The sequence below is a fragment of the Blennius ocellaris genome, assembly GCF_963422515.1.
Source record: "Blennius ocellaris genome assembly, chromosome: 9".
NCBI lineage: Eukaryota > Metazoa > Chordata > Actinopteri > Blenniiformes > Blenniidae > Blennius > Blennius ocellaris.
In genome coordinates this window covers 4032457-4044424 of record NC_137658.1, presented here as the reverse complement: position 1 = coordinate 4044424, position 11968 = coordinate 4032457, and the positions used below count along the sequence as shown (strand labels likewise).

General features: G+C 40.6%; 1 protein-coding gene across 1 annotated transcript; it reads right to left on the bottom strand.

Annotated features, from left to right (window-relative positions):
* Positions 1-6567: 6567 nt before the first annotated feature.
* Positions 6568-11835, bottom strand: atox1 (antioxidant 1 copper chaperone). Its single transcript, XM_080502695.1, has 4 exons — positions 11684-11835; positions 10102-10177; positions 7986-8115; positions 6568-7152 (listed from the first exon to the last, which is right to left on the bottom strand). The coding sequence occupies exons 1-3, from the start codon at positions 11687-11689 to the stop codon at positions 7991-7993; spliced, it is 207 nt and encodes a 68-aa protein (XP_080358821.1). The 5' UTR covers positions 11690-11835; the 3' UTR covers positions 6568-7152; positions 7986-7990.
* Positions 11836-11968: the final 133 nt, after the last annotated feature.

The following is an 11968-nucleotide window of genomic DNA, read 5'->3' as shown; positions in this document are numbered from 1 at the left end:
ACACACACACACACACACACACACACACACACACACACACACACACACACACACACACACACACACACACGCACACACACACACACACACACACACGAAACTGTTGCCTTTCTTCTTTTTCTTTTTTTTTTAAAAGGACACAGTATATGAAAACTCAAACATTACTGCATGGAGTACGTAAAGAGCTGCATGTATGCTTTTTTTCTCTGATGTCAAGTCAACGGCTACCAAGTGCACCGGTTTGAGCTAAGTACTCATACCTCTTGAAGTTTTTCTACATTTTGACACCGATTTTCAGACGACTTCGTCGATTTTTCCCTGAAAACTGTCTTGAATTTCTTGACTTAAAAGGGTCATATTATGCAAATTTCACTCTCTGCTGGTTTTTCAACAGTAACAATCATCTCCAAACCTGGAACGTCGCCCCAGAAGAGAAGAAAGTGTCTCCTCTAAAAAAGCGTGTTGCTCCAACCAGCCAATCAGAAATCAAACCCTTTAATTGTGTCACCGGTGGTTTAGCCAAACACAATCAAGGTTGGCTTCTCCCCTTTGACTCCTCCCACAATTAGAGGCACATGGCACCACAGAGGAAGGACTTCCTCCTCTGCCCAAGATGGGCATGTGTGGACGGAGCCAGTCCAGCTCACACAGACACGGCAGATTCTGGATGCAGCTCCTGTGATCCAATATTCAAATGGAGGGAAAATCGAGGAAAAATTAAGGAGATTAACTTTGAATATACGTTTTTTGGACCAACGGGATCCATGTGAAAGTGTTGAAAGGCTGGATGATATGACCCCTTTAAAATTCTATAAAACTGACTTGAACTTACTGAACAAATGAGGAGACCAGTTGCAGATAATCTGTTGGATACGATCAATAGATCGTTTTACCTGATGAAAGTGTTAAGGTGAGGGAATGTGAAGCGTTATGCAGACGACACACAGCTGTATGTCTCTGCTTGGATGTAAAACTAACCGAGCCTCACATTCATGAACAATATCAACAAGGTGTGAGATGAGGAGGCTTCACATAATTCATTATGAGCATCAGACTGATTTAATCAAAGTGGAGTTTCTGGATTTTTAAAACTTCTGAAGATGCCGCTGAGCCAGCTTTTGAAAAGAACACGGCCTCGTGTCCAGTGAAGTTCTCAAACTTCCTGTTTACCTGTAAACGTCGCGTGATAAAACTCTCAGACAGTCTGGAAGCGAGCAGCTGCAGGATGGAGGGAGGAGGAACATCAATATTTAAACATCAAAGCCGAGCTTCAAACCGGCGTTTCCTCCATAAAGTCACAGCGGCTCTTAAAATGAGGCGGCACACAGGAGGACCATTTAGTCTGATGGATGTTTTGGCTTGAGAGAAGCTGCTCCTCCTCCTCCTCCTCCTCCTCCTCCTCCTCCTCCTCCTCCTCCTGCTTCATGCACAACAGCAGAAACCCAATATAAATGCACTTTGAGAAGAATTTACAGGCCCGGAGCAGTTTTCTTGTCGCTTTTCTGCACAGTGGCACATAGTTGGAGGTGAAAATCACATGTTTGCTTCACTTAAAACTGAAAAAAAATAGAAATAGAAACGTCACAGAGACTTCAAAACATCTAAATCGGGTTTTACAGGCTGAAAGCTGCTTTGATTTCTTTTTTAATTTGAAGCTGCTCCACACACAAGGAGGAAGATGGTGATGATGATGATGATAAATGAGGATTTCAAAGAAACTATCGACGCGAGCAGATAAAGATGATGAAGATGAAGGAGGAATATTGATAGTGAGGAAGGTGAGTTTGCGGATCCTGCAGGCAGAACCTCGGCCTGTAATTACACCCACACGCTTCCGCCTGTACAGACCCGTGAAGGACAAACTGTCCAGAGGAACCCGAGGAACAACTCCGGCCAATCAGATGGCGGCTCGTCCCGGTCAGGGACCAGCATGAGAAAACAAGCTTGTTTTGAAGTGAAAATGAGAAACTTTCGTTGCGTTCTGGGTGTTTATTACACGACAATGGTTCTGCACGTGCTCAGTAGGCTGACATGACTCTGGTTCAACAAGTGTCGTAATAATATGTAATAATATATGATAATTTAATAAATTTTTACCTCAATACTGTAATAATCTGCCGCATTTCGTTACATATTGCAACAGTTATTAAAAAATGTGGGTTAGATGATGAGATGCACTTTACAATCTGTTTTTATTTACTCAATAATAAAAAAAAGAAATGGCTGCTGGAGATAATGATTGGCTTGTAACTTTAAAAACATATACCAGCCACAGAGTCTAATCTAATAAGTTCAACCTGATTTAAAGGCTTTAATTTTACCGTTGAAAAGTTATTAATAATAATAATAATAATAATAATAATAATAATAATATTAATAATGATGATGATAATAATAATAATAATAATATTGTTATTATTAAACGTAGGACCATGTCTACGGATAAAATCTGTTACATAATGCGCCAAATTATTACATTTTCATTAACTGAAGTGGAACGCCAACATTTTGTAATAACTGTTGCAATATGTAACAAGGTTATAACAAAATACGTCCAAAAATCGTATTACAAAATGTGGCATTATTACATATTGAGGTGAACATTGATTCGCAAATAATTTGCAGTGCAGTGTTTTGTTTTTTGTTTCTCTGTGGTTTCATTCCAACAACAACCAGAAGCACCCCCCCCCCTAGTGGCCTGGCATGCTCACTGCATCGTCGCTGTGTACTACAAAAATGCAAAAACAATGTATTTTTACTTGAAGTTTTTGCTGTGTAAGTGGGATCGTGAAATTAAATGCTGAGCAAGCACTTTTAAAATCGTCCTTCCAGTACCTTCGAAAGTTGCCGAAGAATCGATCGCAAACCAACTAATTGTACTTGTGTTATTTACATTATACTTCTGTTAAACCTTTGGCTGGTTTGATTATTTTCTCTCCCCCAGAGCGACAAGTTAACCTTTTTCTCTCAACATGTTTTACATTTTTTTATTTCATTAAAAAGAAAATACTGTAACATTTACATGTTCTACGAGGCCCTCTGGTGGTCATTGGGGTCGTCTGTGCCCACATATGGGCGTGGGGCCGATTCGGATCTTATCGCAGGTAAATATAAAAGCAATCACATCGCGAGCTGAATGTTTTGGTGACAATTTCTTTCTTCTCTGTTTGTGTTCCTGCACGTTATCCGCCGCTCCGCACTGCTGTTGTGTCGTCCCACAGAGGACGAGCAGCAGGAATGTGAGATAAGTTCAGACGTCTAAATCTCAGGCATCTGATCCGCGGCAAATCGGTCTTTCAGTTCGGGGAATCAGATCGAGGCGCGTTTGAACCAGTCCGACAAACGGCGTCGCTTCTTAACGTGTTCCTGCAGATCTGCGGCTGAAGGGAGAAGTTCGAGATAAGGTCAACGTCAAGCAGACGGACGCAGACGAGGGGAAAATAAAAACCCTCCGTCTCGAGATCATGCCGATCTTTTAAAGCAGTTTGTTTTATATAAAAGCCTGGAAGCACAGAGGAGGAGAAGGACGGAGGAGACGACGCCACCGGAGCGATGATGAACGATGGCGGCTGATGTGTTTCACGCCGAGCGAAGCTGATTGAACCGATCAGAAATACTGTCCGTTCAACCTGCGATACCGGTTGCCATGGCGATTCCAGAGCGACAGACAGGGTGGGGAAAGTGGAAAAAAAAACGGATTCACGATGTGAAAAGAGAAAACTTTTTTTTTAGGCCCCAGTTACACGACGACATCTCCAGTGAAAACGCAACGTTTTTGTCTCAGGAGAGTTTTGCATTCACACGGCAACGTATCGAAAATGACGTCCGTTTCCAAGGAAACAACAGAAAACAGAAGCAGTTGACCTGCAAGACAACGAGTTGGTGCATTTTGTTGGTTTCGCAATGAAGCTAAAACACACACATATACGTCGAGCTCAGCACCCTAAACAGTCACGACAGCGAGTTTACGAACAAGTTGGCGTTTTATTCCGGCGCCTGTCGGCGATAAAACTACCGAGTTCCCGGAGAATATGAAAACTCTGACCGTCCGTCGACTAACACGTGTGCAGAAGAACTATTTAGTGAGCATGTGCAGCAGCAGCGTCTCAGAACAATCGACCCCCCACCCCGTTTCCATGGAGACGGAGTCAAATCGTTTCCATAAAGTTGCATTTTCATTAACTACGAGTGCCGTTGCTGTGGAAACGGACACGCAGAGCTCATTGTCTCTCTTTCTTTTTGTTGTTGTTTGTTTATTTTCCCCATTTTTTCCGCAATTTTCTGTTGTTACTGACAACATGATATATGCTAACGGGGTTTTTTTTGCACAGTGTGATGGAAATATTAAAGTGTGTGAAATATATTGTCACGGTGACAGGCTGCAGGACCTCAGGTAGAATAGCTTATCGCTATGCTAATGAGGATCCAAAATAAACAAATCATATTATTTTTTTTTTATTATTATTATCATAAACATGATTATTGAATCACTGAATTAATCATGGAATATAATAATAATAATAATAATAATAATAATAATAATAATAATAATAATAATAATAATAATAATAATAATAATAATAATAACAACAACATGATTTCTGCTCTGGGCTCCCAGAAGGTTCTAGAATCTTGACGGGAAGTTTCTCTAGAAAAGACGAGGAGCTGCAGGTCGGCTCATGTTTGCTCTCCGCAGATTGTCTCCACTTTTCACCTCCGGCTGTGACGTCCTGCTGAGGCCCACACACACACACGCACACACACACACGCGCACACACACACACACACACACACACACACACACACACACACACACACACACACACACACACACACGCACGCACACGTGCTTCCATCATGTTTGGTATTTATTTACCATCTTCAGTCTCGAGTTTATTTAATAATAAAAATCCTATTCAACGATCTTTCACTTGTATTTCATATTAGTATTAGTTTAGGGAGAGATTTGCAACTTTAACATTGCACATTTTGTATTTTTTGGATGCATTTTTAATCATATTTAACATGTTCCTGGTCACTAAGCACCTGCTTTGTAAGGGTTACCGCGAACCGTTTGTGTGTGTTGGACTTGTTTTCAGTGTGTGTTTAGTAAATTTTGTAAATTCGAAGGCTATTTGCACCTTCGGCGTGTCTATATTTAATCTTTTGCTGGTTTTTTTTGCGTGTTTATCATGTTTAGCACTGGTTTAGTGTCTTTCTTTACAAGTTTAAATATGTGTTCAGCGCCAGGGTTGCCAGATGTGACTCACTGTTTTCAGCTCTTAAGAACATAAAAGCCCCAAAAACCAGCCCAAATCTCAGCCTGTGTAAAAGCATAATATCTGTAATAAAGAAGACGACATAAACACACAAATGCATAAAATAAACAGCGTTTAAAAGGTCAGATATGGGTAACGTGTGAGTAAATAATAAGAATTGCAGCATTGGTTGAGGTCCAATGAAGCATCTGTTTATATTTTGTTTACACGTATGTTAATAAGAATCATAATAAGTGATATTTATTCACTATTTCTTTAAAACACTAATTTTCATCACCGGGGGCCTCTAGTAGTAGTCATAGTAGTAATGTGGTGTTATAAACTGTATTTAAATTAAGTTAACACTCACTGAAATTCATGATTAGTAACATATTTAGTTTAAGTATCTTCAACATGTGTTTAGCATCTGGAACATTTGTTGAATGTTTGGCTCCTTCATCCTGTTGAGTGTCACTTCATGTTTTCATATTCTTTCAATCACGCTCAAACTTCACTTACTTGGCACGCTTTGGATTTTCTTCCTGAGAAATCGGAATATAGTGTGGAAAATAGAGGATCTTCAGCAGACGTGTGGAGAGAGAGAGAGAGAGAGAGAGAGAGAGAGAGAGAGAGAGAGAGAGAGAGAGAGAGAGAGAGAGAGAGACTCTGACAGCTGATTATTGTTTGGTTTGTTATTTATGGAAGAAAACTCAACCTCACACTGACTGGAAGAGCACAGCGCCTCCTGGTGGTCACCCAACTACTCTTATATATATATACACACACACACATCATTTCTGCTGTAACATCTATACAGCAGAAATGCAAACCTTGTTTCACGTCTTTTCACAGGTTTTATTTCACCGCCTTCAAAAATCTGTTAATGTTCACCTGAATTATGTAACGGAAAGCGAGATAAACGGTTCGTTTGTATCAGTGTTTCTGTTTATCGGCACAGATTTCCAGTACGACCTTTGTCTCCGTGTCTTCTTCCACTTTGATTTAAAGAATATTTACGACGACGCGCAGCCACGGCGGCACCGGGGCGTATATTCATAAGTGTCTGAGAGACGTGGACTTTGTGTGTCTGAAGATGTGTCGCAACCAATAATGGAACCGAGGAAATAACAAATACAATCATAGAGACTTACAGGGAATTTCAATATGAATAAAAAAAAACAAACATTGATTTTCAATAAAACATAATAGTGGCATTTCTTTCTTGTATAAACTGAGAATTTGAATTAGAAGTATGAATTTTAATCAGATTGATTCTGTCTTCTCCAGAAAATGACAAAAAAAAAGGATATAGCTGTTTTTAATGTCTTTATTTTGGGGTGCATATTCGCCATGTTTGATCAATACAAATTAAAAAAGAAAAAAAAAGAAAGAGTGAAGTTCATTAAAAGTAAGAAAGTGTGATTGTTAGCCAGAAGATGAAACGTGATGAAAGACGAGTTCTTCAGTCTTTTCTCGTTCCATCCTGATCTTCACGCCACAATCAAGCCGAGTCGCCAAATCGTTCTGCTGAGTCGGCGTCGCGCCTGCAAACTGACTCATAGCAAAACTGAAACTTGACTTTGTCAGTCTTCTGTGTGAGCAGCTTTACTGACTAACATCTTACAGATAAAGACTGATGGAGAGAGGGAGGGAGGGAGGGAGGGGGAGAGGGAGAGAGGGAGAGAGGGAGAGAGGGAGAGAGGGAGAGAGGGAGAGAGGGAGAGAGGGAGAGAGGGAGAGAGAGAGAGAGAGAGAGAGAGAGGAAAGACAAACAAACACTTGGTCAGCTATGATTTTTCATTTAGAGTTAATTTATGGTGCATTTCGTCATATAAAAATGTTGTTCAGGTGGTTTTTCTGCGCCGCTCGGTCAGAGTCCATGAAAGATCTCCGCCTGAAACACACAAGTTAGATAGCACGTTATATTTGTGTCTAAATTTATCAAAAAAATTACAATTAAAATCCAGAGCATCATATAAAATCTCATGTTTCTACATTAAAAAAATAGAAGAATAAAGGATTACACAATAAATATATCTGTCATAGATTACAGTGACTAATATTTAAGAGAAAATGTTAGTTTAGTGTAGAAAAACACTGACGGGTCTGGCAGATTTCTTAACGTGCACATTATGACCTCTGAAACAGTGCCCCCGGTGGACAAACACTGAACAGCAGACGCTTTGAACAGAAAAACGTGTTGAGTCGTTCCAGAACGAGACGATATCTCTACGTCCCTGCCGTGAAATGTCATATTACCCATGTATAAACTATTAAAACATGCAGTTTTTGAATAAATTGCACTTGTTCTGACACGAAATTGAAAAAAACAACTCGGATAATAGAATAGAATACAATCACTCAGTTAGCAGCAGTGAAATGTTACGACGGGAGCTTCAGTCACAGCTGTAAAAAAAAAAAAAAAAAACCCACACACAATGGTAGGAAATGTAATACAGCAGAGGTCAAATTGACTAATTCTCTAATTTACTCGAGTAATATACAGTTAGTCCACTGTAACAGTCGGACGGAGAAGAAAAAACTGCAACCCCATTGCTGTGATTCCCCCGAATAGAGAAGAAAAGAAATAAATCACGTAATAAAAACTGAACATGAGCCAAACGAGCTTTTCACAGTTTGCTGCCCGTAGTTGACGAAAACTTAACAGGAGATTTATTTTTTCCTCACATTTTTTTCTTAAGGCGAAATTTAAAAGCGTGGCCTGACCTCCGTCACTTGGTGCCGTTGTATTTCACCTCCTTCCCGCATTTCTTCAGCGTTTCCAGGAGGACGTCTGCGTCTCGATCCGACTCGATCCACACCAGCTTCTTCGGCAGGTCGATTTCAAACTTCACGTCTGAGCACAAACACACACACACACACACACACACGGATACACACACACACTTTTTAGGAAGTAAATCCTGTGTGAAGACGAAGACCAGCAGCAGCGTGGAGCTCCGGACCACAAACTGCAGCGCTGTGAGAGTCTGAGAGGAACTGAAAATAGCAACTTGTGCGAAAAGTACTTCTAATACTACTTCTAGTACTGCACTGAGTACATCTCTGTTACCTATCTACACTGTGTGTATATCAATCCCGGCACTTTACTCTATTTTTAGAGGATTTTTCTTTTTTACTGGATTGATTTATTTTTTTTTTATTTTCACATATTCTATTTTTTATGCTCTTTTTTGCTATTTACATATGTTTACATATTTTAATTCCTTAATTTTATAAGTTCTGCACCTTTTTTACCTTGAGCTGTTGTAAGTTTGCGTTTCCCCCCTGGGGAGGAACAAAGCTCTCTACTACTCTACTACTACTCTAATATCTCGTCTAATATCTCCCGCCTCTCTGACCTTCAACACTTCTTTTATCGCCACTGATCAAAACGTTTCAGGTTGAAACTTCCATGCGAACCTCAATCTATTAAAACCGTCTCCGGGTCACGTGACCCTCGCCGAACTTTTAAATCCAACTGTGCAAAGTTTCACTGCTTTTTGCACAACTTGCTGTGAGAAGGCAAAATACGTAATAACGCCGCTTTTAGTAATACATTTGATGCATTTTTTTTGTAATAACTTGTTACATATTGCAAGCCACACAAGCGCTCTCTCTTTGTGGATTAATGTACATTATTATTATTATTATGTCAAGCCTTTGCAGGACAATCAAATACAGGAAGCTGACAGTAATACCGCCGACGACCTGCAGGGGGTGCAGGTCGTCGTCGCAATACAAACACACAACTAAACTATGTTACTTGTGCCACTCGTTTGCATTGATTCAAGTTGCACAGCTCGTTTTTCCAGTCGATGTAAAACCACAAGCACGTTTTAATCCGGCCTTGTTTTTACTCCACGTGTGTTAAAAACACACAAATCATGTGGAAACACTGATCTTTACTTCAGCTTGCAGTAAATCCACTGATCCTCCCTTTCCCGCAGTAAAACGACCAGCCTGCCGAGAGATGGCCCCTGATTGGACGGAGGACGGATCAGCATCATCGAGGTCATTTATCATACAAAGACGTTTTTATTACCAAAAATAAGTTGAACATTCCGGGAAAAAAAACCCTCGTGTAAAGTGGGACGACCACACTGAGCCTGCTGCAGACCACAACACCACCTTATGGTCCCTTGTTTGGATTTAAGGGGCATTAAAAGGAAATATTACTGCCGCTTTGAAAAGTTTTAAGGCGTGTTGGAAATGTTCCACTCAACCTGAACTCTGTTGTTTTTGCCAACGACGACGAAATGATCTGGTGGATCGAGGATGTTACACTGAATCTGCTCCGATTGTGTAAAATGTTCGGCTTTCAGGGGAGGAAAAATGTTTAAAAAAAAAGGTTTTCGTTCAGTGTTATGGTGTGGATGGTCGCCGAGCTAAACGGTGTCACGTTATCTGATGACCACTTGCAGCCGTTTCTTCTTTTCTGACGTCATCAGATGAATCTGGGACGTCGTTGTTAAGTGTTTCACTTCCACGTGACGACGTCACACCTAAAAAAAATAACCCGTCGCCTCTCAAAACAAACCGTGAAGAGAAACGTTTTAACCCACTAATAGTTTGAATCAAATTGCAAACTGAACCACACACATAAGTGGTGGACAAACACGACATTAAAGCCGATAAGCATGGAAGATTTTTTTTTTGTGTATGTTCTGTTGTTAATGTGACGAAGCAGAGATATTGAACTCCGCCCACGTGACACTGTGCTGCCATGGAAAACTACCGGAACTGAGGCGAGGCGAGTAGTGATAGAACTGTGTCACGGCAACATGCAATGAGAGGAGGAGGAGGAGGAGGAGGAGGAGGAGGAGTGGTGGTGCTCACTCACCTCCCAGCTTGTTGAGGACTCTGGTCACGGCTCCAGAGCATCCCTCACAGGTCATCTCCACCTCAAACTCGTGTTTCTGTCCGAGAGAGAGAGAGAGAGAGAGAGAGAGAGAGCGAGAGAGCGAGAGAGATGAGGGGCGGAGCCAGCACAAGACTAATAATCCATCACCGTTAAGAAAAAAAAAAGAGCGCATGTGAAATGGCGCACAGCTCAAAGTCCCGGTATCATCATGCTGTGCAGACACCGTCACCGCTATGAGGGCTGAAATTAGAGGAAGCGAAAGCGTTTGCACAATGGCGACTGTTCTGAAAATGACTTGGGAGTATTTCAAAGTGGGAAGTGAAAAAAAAAAAGTCTTGTAATATCTGTAATGAGTGTTTCATTAAGGCTCAAATATGCTCCACACCAGACTGGGGCATCATGAGGCTTTATTTACATCTAAATAGTTTTCACATTATTGGCCATTATTATATCTTTGGCTTTTCGTCATGAAATATTTTCTTACAGAGCAAAACACAATTCAACTTAAGTCTTAAAGTCATTTTTTTTAATAATCTGTTGGCCACCGTTGGTCCATTTTCCACATGCATGACATAATTTGGTTAAATTCCTGGGAGCTTATAGATCCGGCGCGTTAGAGCATTACCACTGATGACCTGTGGGGGCAGTGTTGGGCTGCATCGCCCATGTGTTGCGAATGAAACGCAACCAAACTCGGAAAACAACCGATATAAATGAACCTTTCAATGGAAAAACTCTGTAAATGTGCCCGGATACAAACAGATCCACGACATGACGTCACCTGGAAATCAGTTAGTTTCACGCGAGGAGTGTGATCAGTTTAGAAACGTGTTCTCCAAAAGGTGTATTGATTTAATAGAAAGGACACAACTTTGAAACACATCTATCCATTTACGTGCATAAAATAAGCATGTTTGTTAACCTAAAGAAAATCTAATCCATACATATTTGTATGACATCTGAAAAACTGAAAAACAAACTACAAACTGAACTTTGGAATGTGGAGAAAAATAATAATAACAATTAGAGGAAGTGGTTAATCAATCCAAGCTGTTTACAGGATGTGAGGCTTACAAAACGGTTCTAAGTGTTTATTTATGTAACTTAATAAGGTTCAAATGAGCTGCTCCGTTCACGTTATATGCGTTTTAAAGTGAGCTTTTGGTTTGAGACGCCTTATAGATCAGTTTATCTAAAGGAAACACAACATATCCACTTTTAACAAACCTGACAACTTTGTCTTTCAAAACGCATATTGGTATCGATTAATCGATTATGAGCAGAATGTGAGAACAGCTTTAATCGAGAATATAAGCATCAAGATGAAGCATCTGACAACAAATTTTAGTTTTTTGTTTTTTTTTACTCATATTTCTTATCAATGCTGCGTTCACGCTGTCTGTGGTTCGACTCCCATGGCTGAATGTTTATAAGTGAGCAGAAATAAGAGGTTATTTCTCTAAATAAAAAGAGTAGAAACTCCATCCACTCCACAGGCTAGCCTGGATGCTAACCGCTAATCCGCTGCATCTGAGCCTGTCTAATTGAAATAAAGACTCACGGTCATGTCTTCAGGAAAGTGTTTTCAGGCCGGGACTTGCAGCTGCGGTGGACTTTCACCTCCGACCGGTTTCTGGTGTTTTAAAGTCCCGTGAAAACCCGTAGAAGCGCTCGGGGACCCGGGCAGCTAAACGACAAGCTGGCACTCGTTAGCTACGCAGGATCGGAAGTCCTGACCGGAAGTGACGACATATATATATCTTTTTTTCGAGTTTTGCGGGAAACATCTTTAATTCAATAATCGCGATCCTGCACTATGCATATATCGCAATGGCGAGACTGAAGT

Bases quoted from the DNA above. Each gene is read 5' to 3' on its own strand.
- atox1 (XM_080502695.1), bottom strand. The intron at 8,116-10,101 runs GTGAGTGAGCAC...GTTTGTGCTCAG, and splicing joins AGTCCTCAACAAGCTGGGAG to ACGTGAAGTTTGAAATCGAC.